Genomic DNA, 16,408 nt, shown 5'->3' with positions numbered 1-16,408 from the left:
TCAAATTCCATTATACCGCATCAAATTCCATTATACCGCATCAAATTCCATTATACCGCATCAAATTCCATTATACCGCATCAAATTCCATTATACCGCATTACTGCATCAAATTCTATTATACAGCTACAGCATTACAGCATCAAATTATATTATACAGCATTACCGCATCAAATTCTATTAAACAGCATTACCGCATCAAATTCTTTTATACAGCATCAAATTCCATTATACAACATCAAATTCCAGTATACAGCATTACCGCATAAAATTCCAGTATACAGCATTACTGCATCAAATTCTTTTATACAGCATTACCGCATCAAATTCTTTTATACAGCATTACCGCATCAAATTCTTTTATACAGCATTACCGCATCAAATTCCATTATACAGCATTACCGCATCAAATTCCATTATACAGCATTACCGCATCAAATTCCATTATACAGCATTACCGCATCAAATTCCATTATACAGCATTACAGCATCAAATTCCAGTACACAGCATCAAATTCCAGTACACAGCATCAAATTCCAGTACACAGCATCAAATTCCAGTACACAGCATCAAATTCCAGTACACAGCATCAAATTCCAGTACACAGCATCAAATTCCAGTACACAGCATCAAATTCCAGTACACAGCATCAAATTCCAGTATACAGCATTAAATTACATTACAGCATCACCACATCAAATTCCATTATACAGCATTACCGCATCAAATTCCATTATACAGCATTACAGCATCAAATTCCAGTACACAGCATCAAATTCCAGTACACAGCATCAAATTCCAGTACACAGCATCAAATTCCAGTACACAGCATCAAATTCCAGTACACAGCATTAAATTCCAGTACACAGCATTACCGCATCAAATTCTATTATACAGCATTACCGCATCAAATTCTATTATACAGCATTACCGCATCAAATTCCAGTATACAGCATCAAAATCCAGTATACAGCATCAAATTCCAGTATACAGCATCAAATTCCAGTATACATCATCAAATTCCAGTATACAGCATCAAATTCCAGCATACAGCATTACAGTATCAAATTCCATTATACATCATTAACGCATCAAATTTTATTATACAGCATTATCGCATCAAATTCCAGTATACATCATTAAATTACATTACAGCATCACCACATCAAATTTCATTATACAGCATCACTGCATCAAATTCCAGTATACAGAATCAAATTCCAGTATACAGCATCAAATTCCAGTATACAGCATCAAATTCAAGTATACAGCATCAAATTCAAGTATACAGCATTACCGCATCAAATTCCAGTATACAGCAATACCGCATCAAATTCCATTATACAGCATTACCGCATCAAATTCCAGTATAAATCATTACCGCATCAAATTCCAGTATAAATCATTACCGCATCAAATTCCAGTATACAGCATTAAATTCCATTATACAGCATTAAGGCATCAAATTCTATTATACAGCATTACAGCATCAAAATCCAGTATACAGCATCAAATTCCATTATAGAGCATTAAATTCCATTATACAGCATTACAGTATCAAATTCCATTATACAGCATTACTGCATCAAATTCCAGTATACAGCATTAAATCCCATTATACAGCATTACCGCATCAAATTCTATTATACAGCATTACTGCATCAAATTCCATTATACAGCATTACAGTATCAAATTCCATTATACAGCATTACGGCATCAAATTCCATTATACAGCATTACAGTATCAAATTCCATTATACAGCATTACTGCATCAAATTCCAGTATACAGCATTAAATTCCATTATACAGCATTACCACATCAAATTCCATTATACAGCATTACCGCATCAAATTCCATTATACAGCATTACAGTATCAAATTCCATTATACAGCATTACCGCATCAAATTCCATTATACAGCATTACAGTATCAAATTCCATTATACAGCATTACTGCATCAAATTCCAGTATACAGCATTAAATTCCATTATACAGCATTACCGCATCAAATCCCATTATACAGCATTAACGCATCAAATCCCATTATACAGCATTACCGCATCAAATTCTATTATACAGCATTACCGCATCAAATTCTATTATACAGCATTACCGCATCAAATCCCATTATACAGCATTACCGCATCAAATCCCATTATACAGCATTACCGCATCAAATTCTATTATACAGCATTACCGCATCAAATTCTATTATACAGCATTACCGCATCAAATCCCATTATACAGCATTACCGCATCAAATTCTATTATACAGCATTACCGCATCAAATTCTATTATACAGCATTACCGCATCAAATCCCATTATACAGCATTACCGCATCAAATCCCATTATACAGCATTACTGCATCAAATTCTATTATACAGCATTACCACATCAGATTTCAGTATACAGCATCAAATTCCAGTACACAGCATTACCACATCAAATTCTAGTAGACAGCATTACCGCATCAAATTCCAGTATAAAGCATCAAATTCCAGTATACAACATCAAATTCCAGTACACAGCATTACTTCATCAAATTCCAGTATACAGCATTAGTGCATCAAATTCTATTATACAGCATTTCCGCATCAAATTCCTCACTAACATATTACTCACTAATGATGGGAATAAGGGAACATATTACTCACCAACGATGGGAATAAGGGAACATATTACTCACTAACTATGGGAATAAGGGAACATATTACTCACTAACGATGGGAATAAGGGGAACATATTACTCACTAACGATGGGAATAAGGGAACATATTACTCACTAACGATGGGAATAAGGGGAACATATTACTCACTAACGATGGGAATAAGGGGAACATATTACTCACTAACGATGGGAATAAAGGAACATATTACTCACTAACTATGGGAATAAGGGAACATATTACTCACTAACTATGGGAATAAGGGAACATATTACTCACCAACGATGGGAATAAGGGAACATATTACTCACTAACGATGGGAATAAGGGGAACATATCACTAACGATGGGAATAAGGGAACATATTAATCACTAACTATGGGAATAAAGGAACATATTACTAACGATGGGAATAAGGGAACATATTACTCACTAACGATGGGAATAAGGGGAACATATTACTAACGATGGGAATAAGGGAACATATTACTCACTAACTATGGGAATAAGGGAACATATTACTCACCAACGATGTGAATAAGGGAACATATTACTCACTAACGATGGGAATAAGGGGAACATATCACTAACGATGGGAATAAGGGAACATATTAATCACTAACGATGGGAATAAGGGGAACATATCACTAACGATGGGAATAAGGGGAATATATTACTCACTAACGATGGGAATAAGGGAACATATTACTCACCAAAGATGGGAATAAGGGAACATATTACTCACTAACAATGGGAATAAGGGAACATCTAACTCCCTAACGATGGGAATAAGGGGAACATATTACTCACTAATGATGGGAATAAGGGAACATATTACTCACTAATGATGGGAATAAGGGAACATATTACTCACTAATGATGGGAATAAGGGAACATATTACTAACGATGGGAATAAGGGAACATATTACTCACTAACGATGGGAATAAGGGGAACATATTACTCACTAATGATGGGAATAAGGGAACATATTACTCCCTAATGATGGGAATAAGGGAACATATTACTCCCTAACGATGGGAATTAAGGGAACATATTACTCCCTAATGATGGGAATAAGGGAACATATTACTCCCTAACGATGGGAATTAAGGGAACATATTACTCCCTAATGATGGGAATAAGGGAACATATTACTCCCTAACGATGGGAATAAGGGAACATATTACTCACCAACGATGGGAATAAGGGAACATCTTACTCACTAATGATGTAAATAAGGTAACATATTACCAACGATGGGAATAAGGGAACATATTACTCACTAATGATGGGAATAAGGGGAACATATTAATCACTAATGATGGGAATAAGGGGAACATATTACTCACTAATGATGGGAATAAGGGGAACATATTACTAACGATGGGAATAAGGGGAACATATTACTCCCTAACAATGGGAATAAGGGAACATATTACTCCCTAACGATGGGAATAAGGGAACATATTACTCTCTAACGATGGGAATAAGGGAACATATTACTCCCTAACGATGGGAATAAGGGGAACATATTACTCACTAACGATGGGAATAATGGAACATATTAATCACTAACGATGGGAATAAGGGAACATATTACTAACGATGGGAATAAGGGAACATATTACTCACTAATGATGGGAATAAGGGAACATATTACTCCCTAACGATGGGAATAAGGGAACATATTACTCCCTAACGATGGGAATAAGGGAACATATTACTCACTAACAATGGGAATAATGGAACATATTAATCACTAACGATGGGAATAAGGGAACATATTACCAACGATGGGAATAAGGGAACATATTACTCACTAACGATGGGAATAAGGGAACATATTACTCACTAACGATGGGAATAAGGGGAACATATTACTCCCTAACGATGGGAATAAGGGAAACATATTACTCCCTAACGATGGGAATAAGGGAACATAATACTCTCTAACGATGGGAATAAGGGAACATATTACTCACAAACGATGGGAATAAAGGAACATATTACTCACTAACTATGGGAATAAAGGAACATATTACTAACGATGGGAATAAGGGAACATATTACTCCCTAACAATGGGAATAAGGGAACATATTACTCCCTAACGATGGGAATAAGGGAACATATTACTCACTAACAATGGGAATAATGGAACATATTAATCACTAACAATGGGAATAATGGAACATATTAATCACTAACAATGGGAATAAGGGAACATATTACCAACGATGGGAATAAGGGAACATATTACTCACTAACGATGGGACTAAGGGAACATATTACTCACTAACGATGGGAATAAGGGGAACATATTACTCCCTAACGATGGGAATAAGGGAAACATTACTCCCTAACGATGGGAATAAGGGAACATATTACTCCCCAACGATGGGAATAAGGGAACATATTACCCACAAACGATGGGAATAAAGGAACATATTACTCACTAACTATGGGAATAAAGGAACATATTACTAACGATGGGAATAAGGGAACATATTACTCACTAACGATGGGAATAAGGGAACATATTACTAACGATGGGAATAAGGGAACATATTACTCCCTAACGATGGGAATAAGGGGAACATATTACTCACTAACGATGGGAATAATGGAACATATTAATCACTAACGATGGGAATAAGGGAACATATTACTCCCTAACGATGGGAATAAGGGGAACATATTACTCCCTAACGATGGGAATAAGGGGAACATATTACTCCCTAACGATGGGAATAAGGGAACATATTACTAACGATGGGAATAAGGGAACATATTACTCACTAACGATGGGAGTAAGGGGAAATGGACTTACAGTGCCAAGCTCCTTTCTCTTGGCCACACGTTGTCTGGCCTTGCTCAGGATCCGAGAGTGCGCACTACTCTGTGCAGAACTCTTACACTGCTGGTCTCTCAGCTGCTGTTCCTCTGCGCTCAGCCCTGATGTGAAAGAACTGCAGGAAGCACTCTCCTCAACCACTGAAAATAAAGACAGAAGGTACAGTGTAAGGGCAAGTTGTACTACCTCCTCACACACGTACAGCGTAAGGGCAAGTTGTACTACCTCCTCACACATGTACAGTAAGGGCAAGTTGTACTACCTCCTCACACACGTACAATAAGGGCAAGTTGTACTACCTCCTCACATACGTACAGCGTAAGGGCAAGTTGTACTACCTCCTCACACACGTACAGTAAGGGCAAGTTGTACTACCTCCTCACATACGTACAGTAAGGGCAAGTTGTACTACCTCCTCACACACGTACAGTGTAAGGGCAAGTTGTACTACCTCCTCACACACGTACAGTAAGGGCAAGTTGTACTACCTCCTCACATACGTACAGTAAGGGCAAGTTGTACTACCTCCTCACACATGTACAGTGTAAGGGCAAGTTGTACTACCTCCTCACACACGTACAGCGTAAGGGCAAGTTGTACTACCTCCTCACACATGTACAATAAGGGCAAGTTGTACTACCTCCTCACATACATACAGCGTAAGGGCAAGTTGTACTACCTCCTCACACACGTACAGCGTAAGGGCAAGTTGTACTACCTCCTCACACATGTACAGCGTAAGGGCAAGTTGTACTACCTCCTCACACACGTACAGCGTAAGGGCAAGTTGTACTACCTCCTCACACACGTACAGCGTAAGGGCAAGTTGTACTACCTCCTCACACATGTACAATAAGGGCAAGTTGTACTACCTCCTCACACATGTACAGTAAGGGCAAGTTGTACTACCTCCTCACACACGTACAGTGTAAGGGCAAGTTGTACTACCTCCTCACACACGTACAGTGTAAGGGCAAGTTGTACTACCTCCTCACACACGTACAGCGTAAGGGCAAGTTGTACTACCTCCTCACACACGTACAATAAGGGCAAGTTGTACTACCTCCTCACATACGTACAGCGTAAGGGCAAGTTGTACTACCTCCTCACACATGTACAGCGTAAGGGCAAGTTGTACTACCTCCTCACACACGTACAGCGTAAGGGCAAGTTGTACTACCTCCTCACACATGTACAATAAGGGCAAGTTGTACTACCTCCTCACACATGTACAGTAAGGGCAAGTTGTACTACCTCCTCACACACGTACAGTGTAAGGGCAAGTTGTACTACCTCCTCACACACGTACAGTGTAAGGGCAAGTTGTACTACCTCCTCACACACGTACAGTGTAAGGGCAAGTTGTACTACCTCCTCACACACGTACAGCGTAAGGGCAAGTTGTACTACCTCCTCACACACGTACAATAAGGGCAAGTTGTACTACCTCCTCACATACGTACAGCGTAAGGGCAAGTTGTACTACCTCCTCACACATGTACAATAAGGGCAAGTTGTACTACCTCCTCACATACATACAGCGTAAGGGCAAGTTGTACTACCTCCTCACACACGTACAGCGTAAGGGCAAGTTGTACTACCTCCTCACACATGTACAGCGTAAGGGCAAGTTGTACTACCTCCTCACACATGTACAGCGTAAGGGCAAGTTGTACTACCTCCTCACACACGTACAGCGTAAGGGCAAGTTGTACTACCTCCTCACACATGTACAATAAGGGCAAGTTGTACTACCTCCTCACACATGTACAGTAAGGGCAAGTTGTACTACCTCCTCACACACGTACAGTGTAAGGGCAAGTTGTACTACCTCCTCACACACGTACAGTGTAAGGGCAAGTTGTACTACCTCCTCACACACGTACAGTGTAAGGGCAAGTTGTACTACCTCCTCACACACGTACAGTAAGGGCAAGTTGTACTACCTCCTCACATACGTACAGTAAGGGCAAGTTGTACTACCTCCTCACACATGTACAGTGTAAGGGCAAGTTGTACTACCTCCTCACACACGTACAGCGTAAGGGCAAGTTGTACTACCTCCTCACACATGTACAATAAGGGCAAGTTGTACTACCTCCTCACATACATACAGCGTAAGGGCAAGTTGTACTACCTCCTCACACACGTACAGCGTAAGGGCAAGTTGTACTACCTCCTCACACATGTACAGCGTAAGGGCAAGTTGTACTACCTCCTCACACATGTACAGCGTAAGGGCAAGTTGTACTACCTCCTCACACACGTACAGCGTAAGGGCAAGTTGTACTACCTCCTCACACATGTACAATAAGGGCAAGTTGTACTACCTCCTCACACATGTACAGTAAGGGCAAGTTGTACTACCTCCTCACACACGTACAGTGTAAGGGCAAGTTGTACTACCTCCTCACACACGTACAGTGTAAGGGCAAGTTGTACTACCTCCTCACACACGTACAGCGTAAGGGCAAGTTGTACTACCTCCTCACACACGTACAATAAGGGCAAGTTGTACTACCTCCTCACATACGTACAGCGTAAGGGCAAGTTGTACTACCTCCTCACACACGTACAGTGTAAGGGCAAGTTGTACTACCTCCTCACACATGTACAGTGTAAGGGCAAGTTGTACTACCTCCTCACACACGTACAGTAAGGGCAAGTTGTACTACCTCCTCACACACGTACAGTAAGGGCAAGTTGTACTACCTCCTCACACACGTACAGTAAGGGCAAGTTGTACTACCTCCTCACACATGTACAGTGTAAGGGCAAGTGGTACTACCTCCTCACACACGTACAGCATAAGGGCAAGTTGTACTACCTCCTCACACATGTACAGTAAGGGCAAGTTGTACTACCTCCTCACACACGTACAGCGTAAGGGCAAGTTGTACTACCTCCTCACACACGTACAATAAGGGCAAGTTGTACTACCTCCTCACATACGTACAGTAAGGGCAAGTTGTACTACCTCCTCACACATGTACAGTAAGGGCAAGTTGTACTACCTCCTCACACACGTACAGTAAGGGCAAGTTGTACTACCTCCTCTCACACGTACAGTAAGGGCAAGTTGTACTACCTCCTCACACACGTACAGTGTAAGGGCAAGTTGTACTACCTCCTTACACACGTACAGTGTAATGACAAGTTAGACTACCTCGTCACCCTAATCAGTCACAATACCCACCACACACTACCTTCTCCCTCTCACTCTGTAACAAAGCAGCATACATATTACTCATAGGGCCCCTCAAACACCCTCTCTGTCTCACCAACCTGACTCTGTTACTCACCAACGTAAATATTACTCATAGGGCCTATCACACACAACACCCTCTCTGTCGAACTCACCTGACTGTTACTCACCAGTATAAATACTACCAACAGTGCCCATGTCACACACAACCCCTCTGTCTCACTCACCAGTATAAATACTACTCACAGTGCCCACCTCACACATTACCCCTCAGTCTCACTAACCTGCTACTCACCAGTGTAAATACTACTCAAAGTGCCCATCTCTCACATACTACCCATCTATCTCGCCAGTATAAATACTACTTACAATGCCCATCTCACAGGTCACCCCTCTCTGTTTCACTCACCTGTTACTCAGCAGTATAAATACTACTCACATTGCCCATTTCACACACTACCCGTCTGTCTCACTCACCTGTCAGTTACTCACCAGTATAAATACTACTCACAGTGCCCATCTCACACTACCCCTCTGTCTCACTCACCTGTAACTCACCAGTAAAAATACTACTCACATTGCCCATCTCACACACTACCCGTCTGTCTCACTCACCTGTCAGTTACTCACCAGTATAAATACTACTCACAGTGCCCATCTCTCACACTACCCCTCTGTCTCACTCACCTGTAACTCACGAGTATAAATACTACTCACAGTGCCCATCTCACACACTACCCCTCTGTCTCACTCACCTGTTACTCACCAGTATAAATACTACTCACAGTGCCCATCTCACAGACTCCCCCTCTGTCTCACTCAAATGTAACTCACCAGTATAAATACTACTCACAGTGCCCATCTCACACACTACCCCTCTGTCTCACTCACCTGTTACTCACCAGTATAAATACTACTCACAGTACCCATCTCACACACTACCCCTTTTTCTCACTCACCTATTACTCACTAGTATAAATACTACTCACAGTGCCCATCTCACACACTACCCCTCTGTCTCACTCCCCTGTCACTCACCAGTATAAATACTACTCACAGTGCCCATCTCACACACTACCCCTTTTTCTCACTCACCTATTACTCACCAGTATAAATACTACTCACAGTGCCCATCTGACACACTACCCCTCTGTCTCACTCACCTGTTACTGACCAGTATAAAAACTACTCACAGTACCCATCTCACACACTACCCCCCTGTCTCACTCACCTGTTACTCACCAGTATAAATACTACTCACAGTGCCCATCTCACACACTACCCCTTTTTCTCACTCACCTATTACTCACCAGTATAAATACTACTCACAGTGCCCATCTCACACACTACCCCTCTGTCTCACTCACCTATTACTCCCCAGTATAAATACTACTCACAGTGCGCATCGCACACACTACCCCTCTGTCTCACTCACCTATTACACACCAGTATAAATACTACTCACAGTGCCCATCTCACACACTACCCCTCTGTCTTACTCACATATCTCACACGTTCTCATCTCTCATACTCACCAGTCACTTTATCTCTGATGAATGGATGTTTCAGGAGTTGTGGCCATGAGAGCCTAAGATCTGGCTCCTTTGTGAGAAGGCCCTGCAAGAAACTCTGCAACAGAGAACAACAGTGGATGAAGCAGGTTTATGTGGAACTAATTCTCCAGCATTAAAGGGATATGAAAAAGCTAAAATAAAAATCTTTATTATGTTATTGCAGTATTGCTTCCTTATAACTGTGTGTTTAGACCACAGCTCCAGAACAGAAATGCACTACTGGGAGTTAGCCGTACGCAGCTCCAGAACAGAAATGCACTACTGGGAGTTAGCCGTACGCAGCTCCAGAACAGAAATGCACTACTGGGAGTTAGCCGTACGCAGCTCCAGAACAGAAATGCACTACTGGGAGTTAGCCGTACGCAGCTCCAGAACAGAAATGCACTACTGGGAGTTAGCCGTACGCAGCTCCAGAACAGAAATGCACTACTGGGAGTTAGCCGTACGGAGCTCCAGAACAGAAATTCACTACTGGGAGTTAGCCGTACGGAGCTCCAGAACAGAAATGCACTAATGGGAGTTAGCCGTACACAGCTCCAGAACAGAAATGCACTACTGGGAGTTAGCCGTACACAGCTCCAGAACAGAAATTCACTACTGGGAGTTAGCCGTACGGAGCTCCAGAACAGAAATGCACTAATGGGAGTTAGCCGTACACAGCTCCAGAACAGAAATGCACTACTGGGAGTTAGCCGTACACAGCTCCAGAACAGAAATGCACTACTGGGAGTTAGCCGTACACAGCTCCAGAACAGAAATGCACTACTGGGAGTTAGCCGTACACAGCTCCAGAACAGAAATGCACTACTGGGAGTTAGCCGTAGCCGTTCCAGAACAGAAAAGCACTACTGGGAGTTAGCCGTACGCAGCTCCAGAACAGAAATGCACTACTGGGAGTTAGTGTCAGGAATCAGACTGAGGCGAGAAGTGCAAAACGCTGGAGACAATTTCTTAGAGAAGAAACCACACGGATGCAAGGAACTGTCAGGCGTAGGACGTTGAGACAAGAGGGCACCTACTCCAGTCTCAGACGCATCAACCTCAAGAATGAAAGGCAGGACAGGGTTAGGATGAGCCAGAACTGGAGCGGCAGCAAAGGCAGTCTTAAGACTATCAAAGGCCTTAATGGCAGTAGGTGACCAATGGAGTGGATCATTCTCTTTACGGGTCAGGTCTGTGATAGGTTTGACCAAGGAAGAAAAGTTTTTAATAAACTTTCTATAGTAATTAGCGAACCCCAAAAAACGTCGAATAGACCGAAGACCAACTGGGCGAGGCCTCTGCAGAACTGCAGATAACTTGTCAGGATCCATGGAGAACCCTGCAACGGAGATAACATAACCTAGGAAGGTTACTTGAGTCTGATGGAACTCACATTTCTCGAGTTTACAAAACAGGCCGTTCTCACGTAGTCTCTGAAGAACCCGTGTAACATCAGAACGATGAGCCTCAAGTGTGGGTGAGTGTATGAGAATGTCGTCTAAGTACACCACAACACACTGTTGCAACATATCTCGTATGACATCATTAATAAATTCCTGAAAAACAGCAGGAGCATTACATAGGCCAAAGGGCAGTACAAGATACTCATAATGCCCGCTCCTGGTGTGAAATGCTGTTTTCCATTCGTGGCCCTCCTTAATCCTAACGAGATTGTACGCTCCTCTCAAATCAAGTTTAGTAAAGACTGTAGCTCCCTTGAGGCGGTCAAAGAGTTCTGTAATAAGCGGAATAGGGTAAGCATTCTTAATGGTAAGATGATTAAGACCCCTATAATCAATACATGGTCTTAACTCGCCACCCTTTTTCTTCACAAAGAAGAAGCCAGCCCCTGCAGGAGAGCAGGATTTGCGGATGATCCCCCGAAACAGAGCATCGGCAACATACTCCTCCATAGCACAATTCTCTGCAACAGACAGAGGGTACACCCGGCCCCGAGGAGGAATGGCTCCGGGTTGCAGGTCTATGGCACAATCGTAAGACCGGTGAGGAGGCAACGTACCGGCACGCACCTTGTCAAACACGTCTAGGAACTCTCGGTACTCCTCTGGCAATTGAGAAACCGAAGAAGTGCACAAGACTTTAACTGGTTTCTGAAGACAAGTGGAAATACATTGCGGGGACCACGACAAAATTTCGGACCTGCGCCAGTCGAGAATGGGATTGTGCTTTTGGAGCCAGGGATAACCCAGAACAACCGGAAAATGCGGAGAGTTTATCACCTGGAACTGGAGGGTTTCAAAATGGAGAGCCCCAACAGCCATGGACAACGGAGCAGTTTTGTGAGTAACGAGTGCGGGCTGAAGGGGCCTGCCATCAATGGCCTCAATAGCAGGCGGAACGGACCGAGGCAAAACAGGAATGGAGTGCTTTGATACAAAAGCACTGTCAATGAAATAGCCCGCAGCACCGGAGTCAACAAGAGCCTGTGTGACTATGGAGGAGTCCACCCAGGAAAGGACAACCGTGACCAAAGGTTTCTCCTTAAGCGGTTCTGGGGACAAGGATAAACCACCCAAGGTCTGTCTTAGTGTTTAACGTGGCACTACGCATTTACTGTAACTCTTACACTTACATTAGAAAACACAATTTCCTTTTTTAAAGAGACTGTCACGGTTACCAGGCTGCCAAGGCTACCCCCACCCCCTACTACCTGGCTCACTCATTTTTACACCAGTTTTGGCCTTTTCAGGGCTTACGGGATCTCCCAAACTTTTACTGTCTCTTGTATTATGGTTTGTACCTCCTCACGGAAGAGCTGATTGCTGACCGCCTAACCCTTTTCCGGCTGGCCGGGTTCCTGGAACTACCGGCTGGCCGCACAACCCCAGATACCAGGTAACCATTACCCCAGGTCGCTCCAGCAGCCCTTGCCCCAGAGCTCCACTCTTTTGGGGATCGGTACCCCCCTAGGGAAAGCAAGAGATGGGGTTATTGCCTGAAGGGAGCTCCCTTGGGAACTTGGGGTTTCGGCACCCCTCTACAACCCTACTCCCCCTGGCTTACCTGGTGTACGTTTGATCAGCTGCCGCTCCGGCCCTCAGTGACAGATCATGACGCTTTTTAGACTGGCATCTGGGGGCCGAGGGCTTTTCGACTGGTAGTGAAATGCTCAGATGACCAAGTCCACCAGATCTTTCATGTGAAAATGCTGAAGGCATACCAGGAGAGGCTAGATGAAGTAGCCACCATTTGTGCTCCGACTATGGAAGACTTAGAGAGTCTCCCCATGCCGGGGCTACCCAGGCGGAATACGTTGCCCACAAACGTAGGTGACAAAGCTAGATGAGAGGCTAGGGACTAGGCAGAGGGAGCAAGTCAGACAGCTGCATCACCAGCTGCAACGTCCTGACCACCCTACACCTCTGCAAGGGGTACTGGCAGATCACCCTGGACCCGGAATCCATTCCGAAGTCAGCATTCATCACTCCATTCGGCCTGTACCAGTTTAAGGTTTGGAATGAAAAATGCTCTGGCGACCTTCCAGAGAATGGTTGATCGCCTCCTGGATGGCCTCCAGGATTATGCCTGTGCATACCTGGATGACATTGCGGTCTACAGCGATACCTGGGAAGACCATTTGGTCCATCTAGGCATTGTTCTGGACCGCATCAAGGCTGCAGGTGTGACGCTTAAGCCAGACAAATGTATGGTAAGGCACTCGGAGGTCCAGGGCCTTGGGCACCGAGTAGGCTGCGGGAAGTAGGCTGACCCCCAAAACCAAGGCCCAGGTCTTAGCTTTTCTAGGGACCGCAGGGTACTACCACAAGTTTGTCCCTAACTACAGTGCCCTGGCCAAAACCCTGACCGACCTGACCAGAAAACCCGTTGACACAACAGGTCCTGTGGTCCCCCGAGTGTGAAGCCGCCTTCAAACAGCTTTAACTTCTGCCCCTATCCTGGCCGCTCCTAACCCAGCCAAACGTTTTTGTGTCCATACAGATGCCTCCATGTTCGGGTTGGGAGCAGTACTGAGCCAGGTGGATGAGGAGGGCCATGAGCACCCCCGTAGCCTACATCAGTAGGAAGCTATTGCCCAGAGAAGTAGGCTTTGCGCGGTGGAGAAAGAATGCCTAGCCCTGGTGTGGGCCCTTAAAAAGCTACAACCGTACCTCTATGGAGGGGCTTTCACCGTCCTCACGGACCACACCCCCTTGGTATGGTTCAACCGAGTCTCTGGGGACAATGGACGCCTGTTACAGTTGAGTTTAGCCTTGCAGCCCTTCAACTTCACTATCCAATACCGGCTGGGGAAGAGCAATGGGAATGCGGAGTTGGAATAGCTCCCCAGACAGCCCCATGTCGACCCGTGTGTGTGGATCTAGCCGTGTCTGCCGTACTTTTCAGGGGGGGAGCACTGTCACGGATACCAGGCTGCCAAGGCTACCCCCACCCCCTACTACCTAGCTCACTCCTTTTTACACCAGTTTTGGCTTTTTCAGGGCTTACGGGATCTCCCAAACTCTTCCCGTCTCTTGTTTTATTGTTTGTACTTATTCACGAAAAAGCTGATTAATGACCGCTTAACCCCTTTCCAGCGGGCTCCTGGAACTACCAGCCAGTCGCACTACCCCGGATACCCGCTAACCTTTACCCCAGGTCGCTCCAGCGGCCCTTTGCCCTAAAGCTCCGCTTTTTTGGGGATTGGTACCCCCTAGGGAGGGCAAGAGGTAGGGTGATTGCCGGAATGGAGCTCCCTTGGGAACTTGAGGTTTCGGACCCCCCCTCTACATCCCTACTCCCCCTAGCTTACCCGGTGTAAGTTTGATCAGCTGCCAATCCGGCACCCAGCGACTGTGGCATCTCGGGGCCAAGGGCTTTTCAATGACACCCTGAAAGTGCCGCCGCTCCCTCGGGATCACCCCGAAGCCACCAACTCTATATCACTGGGACACTATGAGACTATGGATACTATGCTGGCTGAGCATCATGGGAAATGTAGCTCAAAAACCTCTGGAGGCCCAAGTTTGAGGATGTCTGGTTTAGACTGAGAGCAGTTTCATTTGTGATGCAGCTGTTGTAACGGCTCACATTAAAGAGATAGGAAAGTAAAAATTTAAATTTGCATGATTCAGATACAGCATATCAGAGAATATGTACATGTCCTACATTAGGTGGGAGCTAGCTGGTGATTGGTGCCTGCACACGTTTAGCTCTTGTGATTGGCTGATTAGATGTGTTCAGCTAGTTCCCAAGTAGTACATTGCCACTCCTTGAGCAAGTTGACTGCACATTTTCAAACCATTTATTATTCCCAGACAGAAAGATATTCCTCAGTGTCTCAAAAGTCAGAAACCTCCAAGTCCATGTGGAAGCCTGGTTCCTCTTGGTCTAAGTCCAAACAAACCAAAAAGTCTGCCCCCTCCCGCAAATCTGCATGAAAGTGTGGCCTCCAATCCAAATTAGGTTCTGCTGGGGGGTTTAAGGAGGCTTAAGAAAAGTTGAAATTAGGACCCTTGGGTACCACATTGGCTTTTGGTCTCACCCTCCTCAAGGAAGATTCCTTCTGTCTTATATCCCCTAAGATCTTTAAAGGCCAGAGCTTTCTTGGCATGTATATGAGATCTAGTAGCTATGGGAGTAATTTCTTCAGCATCAAGGGTTCTACTCCAACCTTTTCATTGCTTCTAAGAAAAAAGGAAATTTATGCTTACCTAATAAATGTATTTCTTTTTCGATACTATGAGTCCACGGATTTCATCCTTACTTGTGGGATTACGCCTCCTGGTCAGCAGGAGGAGGCAAAGAGCACCACACCCAGTTATTCGACCGAAGTTAGGAAGAGAAAGGAAAAGCCAAGGTGCAGAGGTGTCTGAAGTTTAACAAAAATACAATAACCTGTCTCAAAGAACAGGGTGGGCCGTGGACTCATCGTATCGAAAAAGAAATACATTTATCAGGTAAGCATAAATTTCCTTTTCTTTTTCAAGATACGATGAGTCCACAGACTTCATCCTTACTTGTGGGATACAATACCAAAGCTATAGTACACAGATGAAACGAGAGGGACAAGACAGGGAACCTAAACAGAAGGCACCACTGCTTGAAGAACCTTCCTCCCAAAAACAAGCTCAGCCGAAGCAAAGATAACAAATTTGTAAA

The 16,408-nt window shown here is 44.2% G+C and overlaps 1 protein-coding gene across 1 annotated transcript in view; it reads right to left on the bottom strand.

Annotated features, from left to right (window-relative positions):
• The window catches only part of STK36 (serine/threonine kinase 36), a 707,870-nt gene that overhangs the window by 576,595 nt on the left and 114,867 nt on the right, over nucleotides 1–16,408 (bottom strand). The window contains exons 7-8 of the mRNA XM_053694813.1: nucleotides 10,268–10,361; nucleotides 5,504–5,667 (exon numbers count right to left, since the gene is read on the bottom strand). Coding sequence (XP_053550788.1) covers nucleotides 5,504–5,667; nucleotides 10,268–10,361 — 258 coding nt within the window. The remainder of the gene's footprint in view (nucleotides 1–5,503; nucleotides 5,668–10,267; nucleotides 10,362–16,408) is intronic.

This window comes from Bombina bombina, chromosome 11 (assembly GCF_027579735.1).
Source record: "Bombina bombina isolate aBomBom1 chromosome 11, aBomBom1.pri, whole genome shotgun sequence".
In the NCBI taxonomy this organism is placed as follows: Eukaryota; Metazoa; Chordata; class Amphibia; order Anura; family Bombinatoridae; genus Bombina; species Bombina bombina.
The sequence above is the reverse complement of the archived record's forward strand: the minus strand, read 5'-3'. Positions and strand labels throughout refer to the sequence as shown.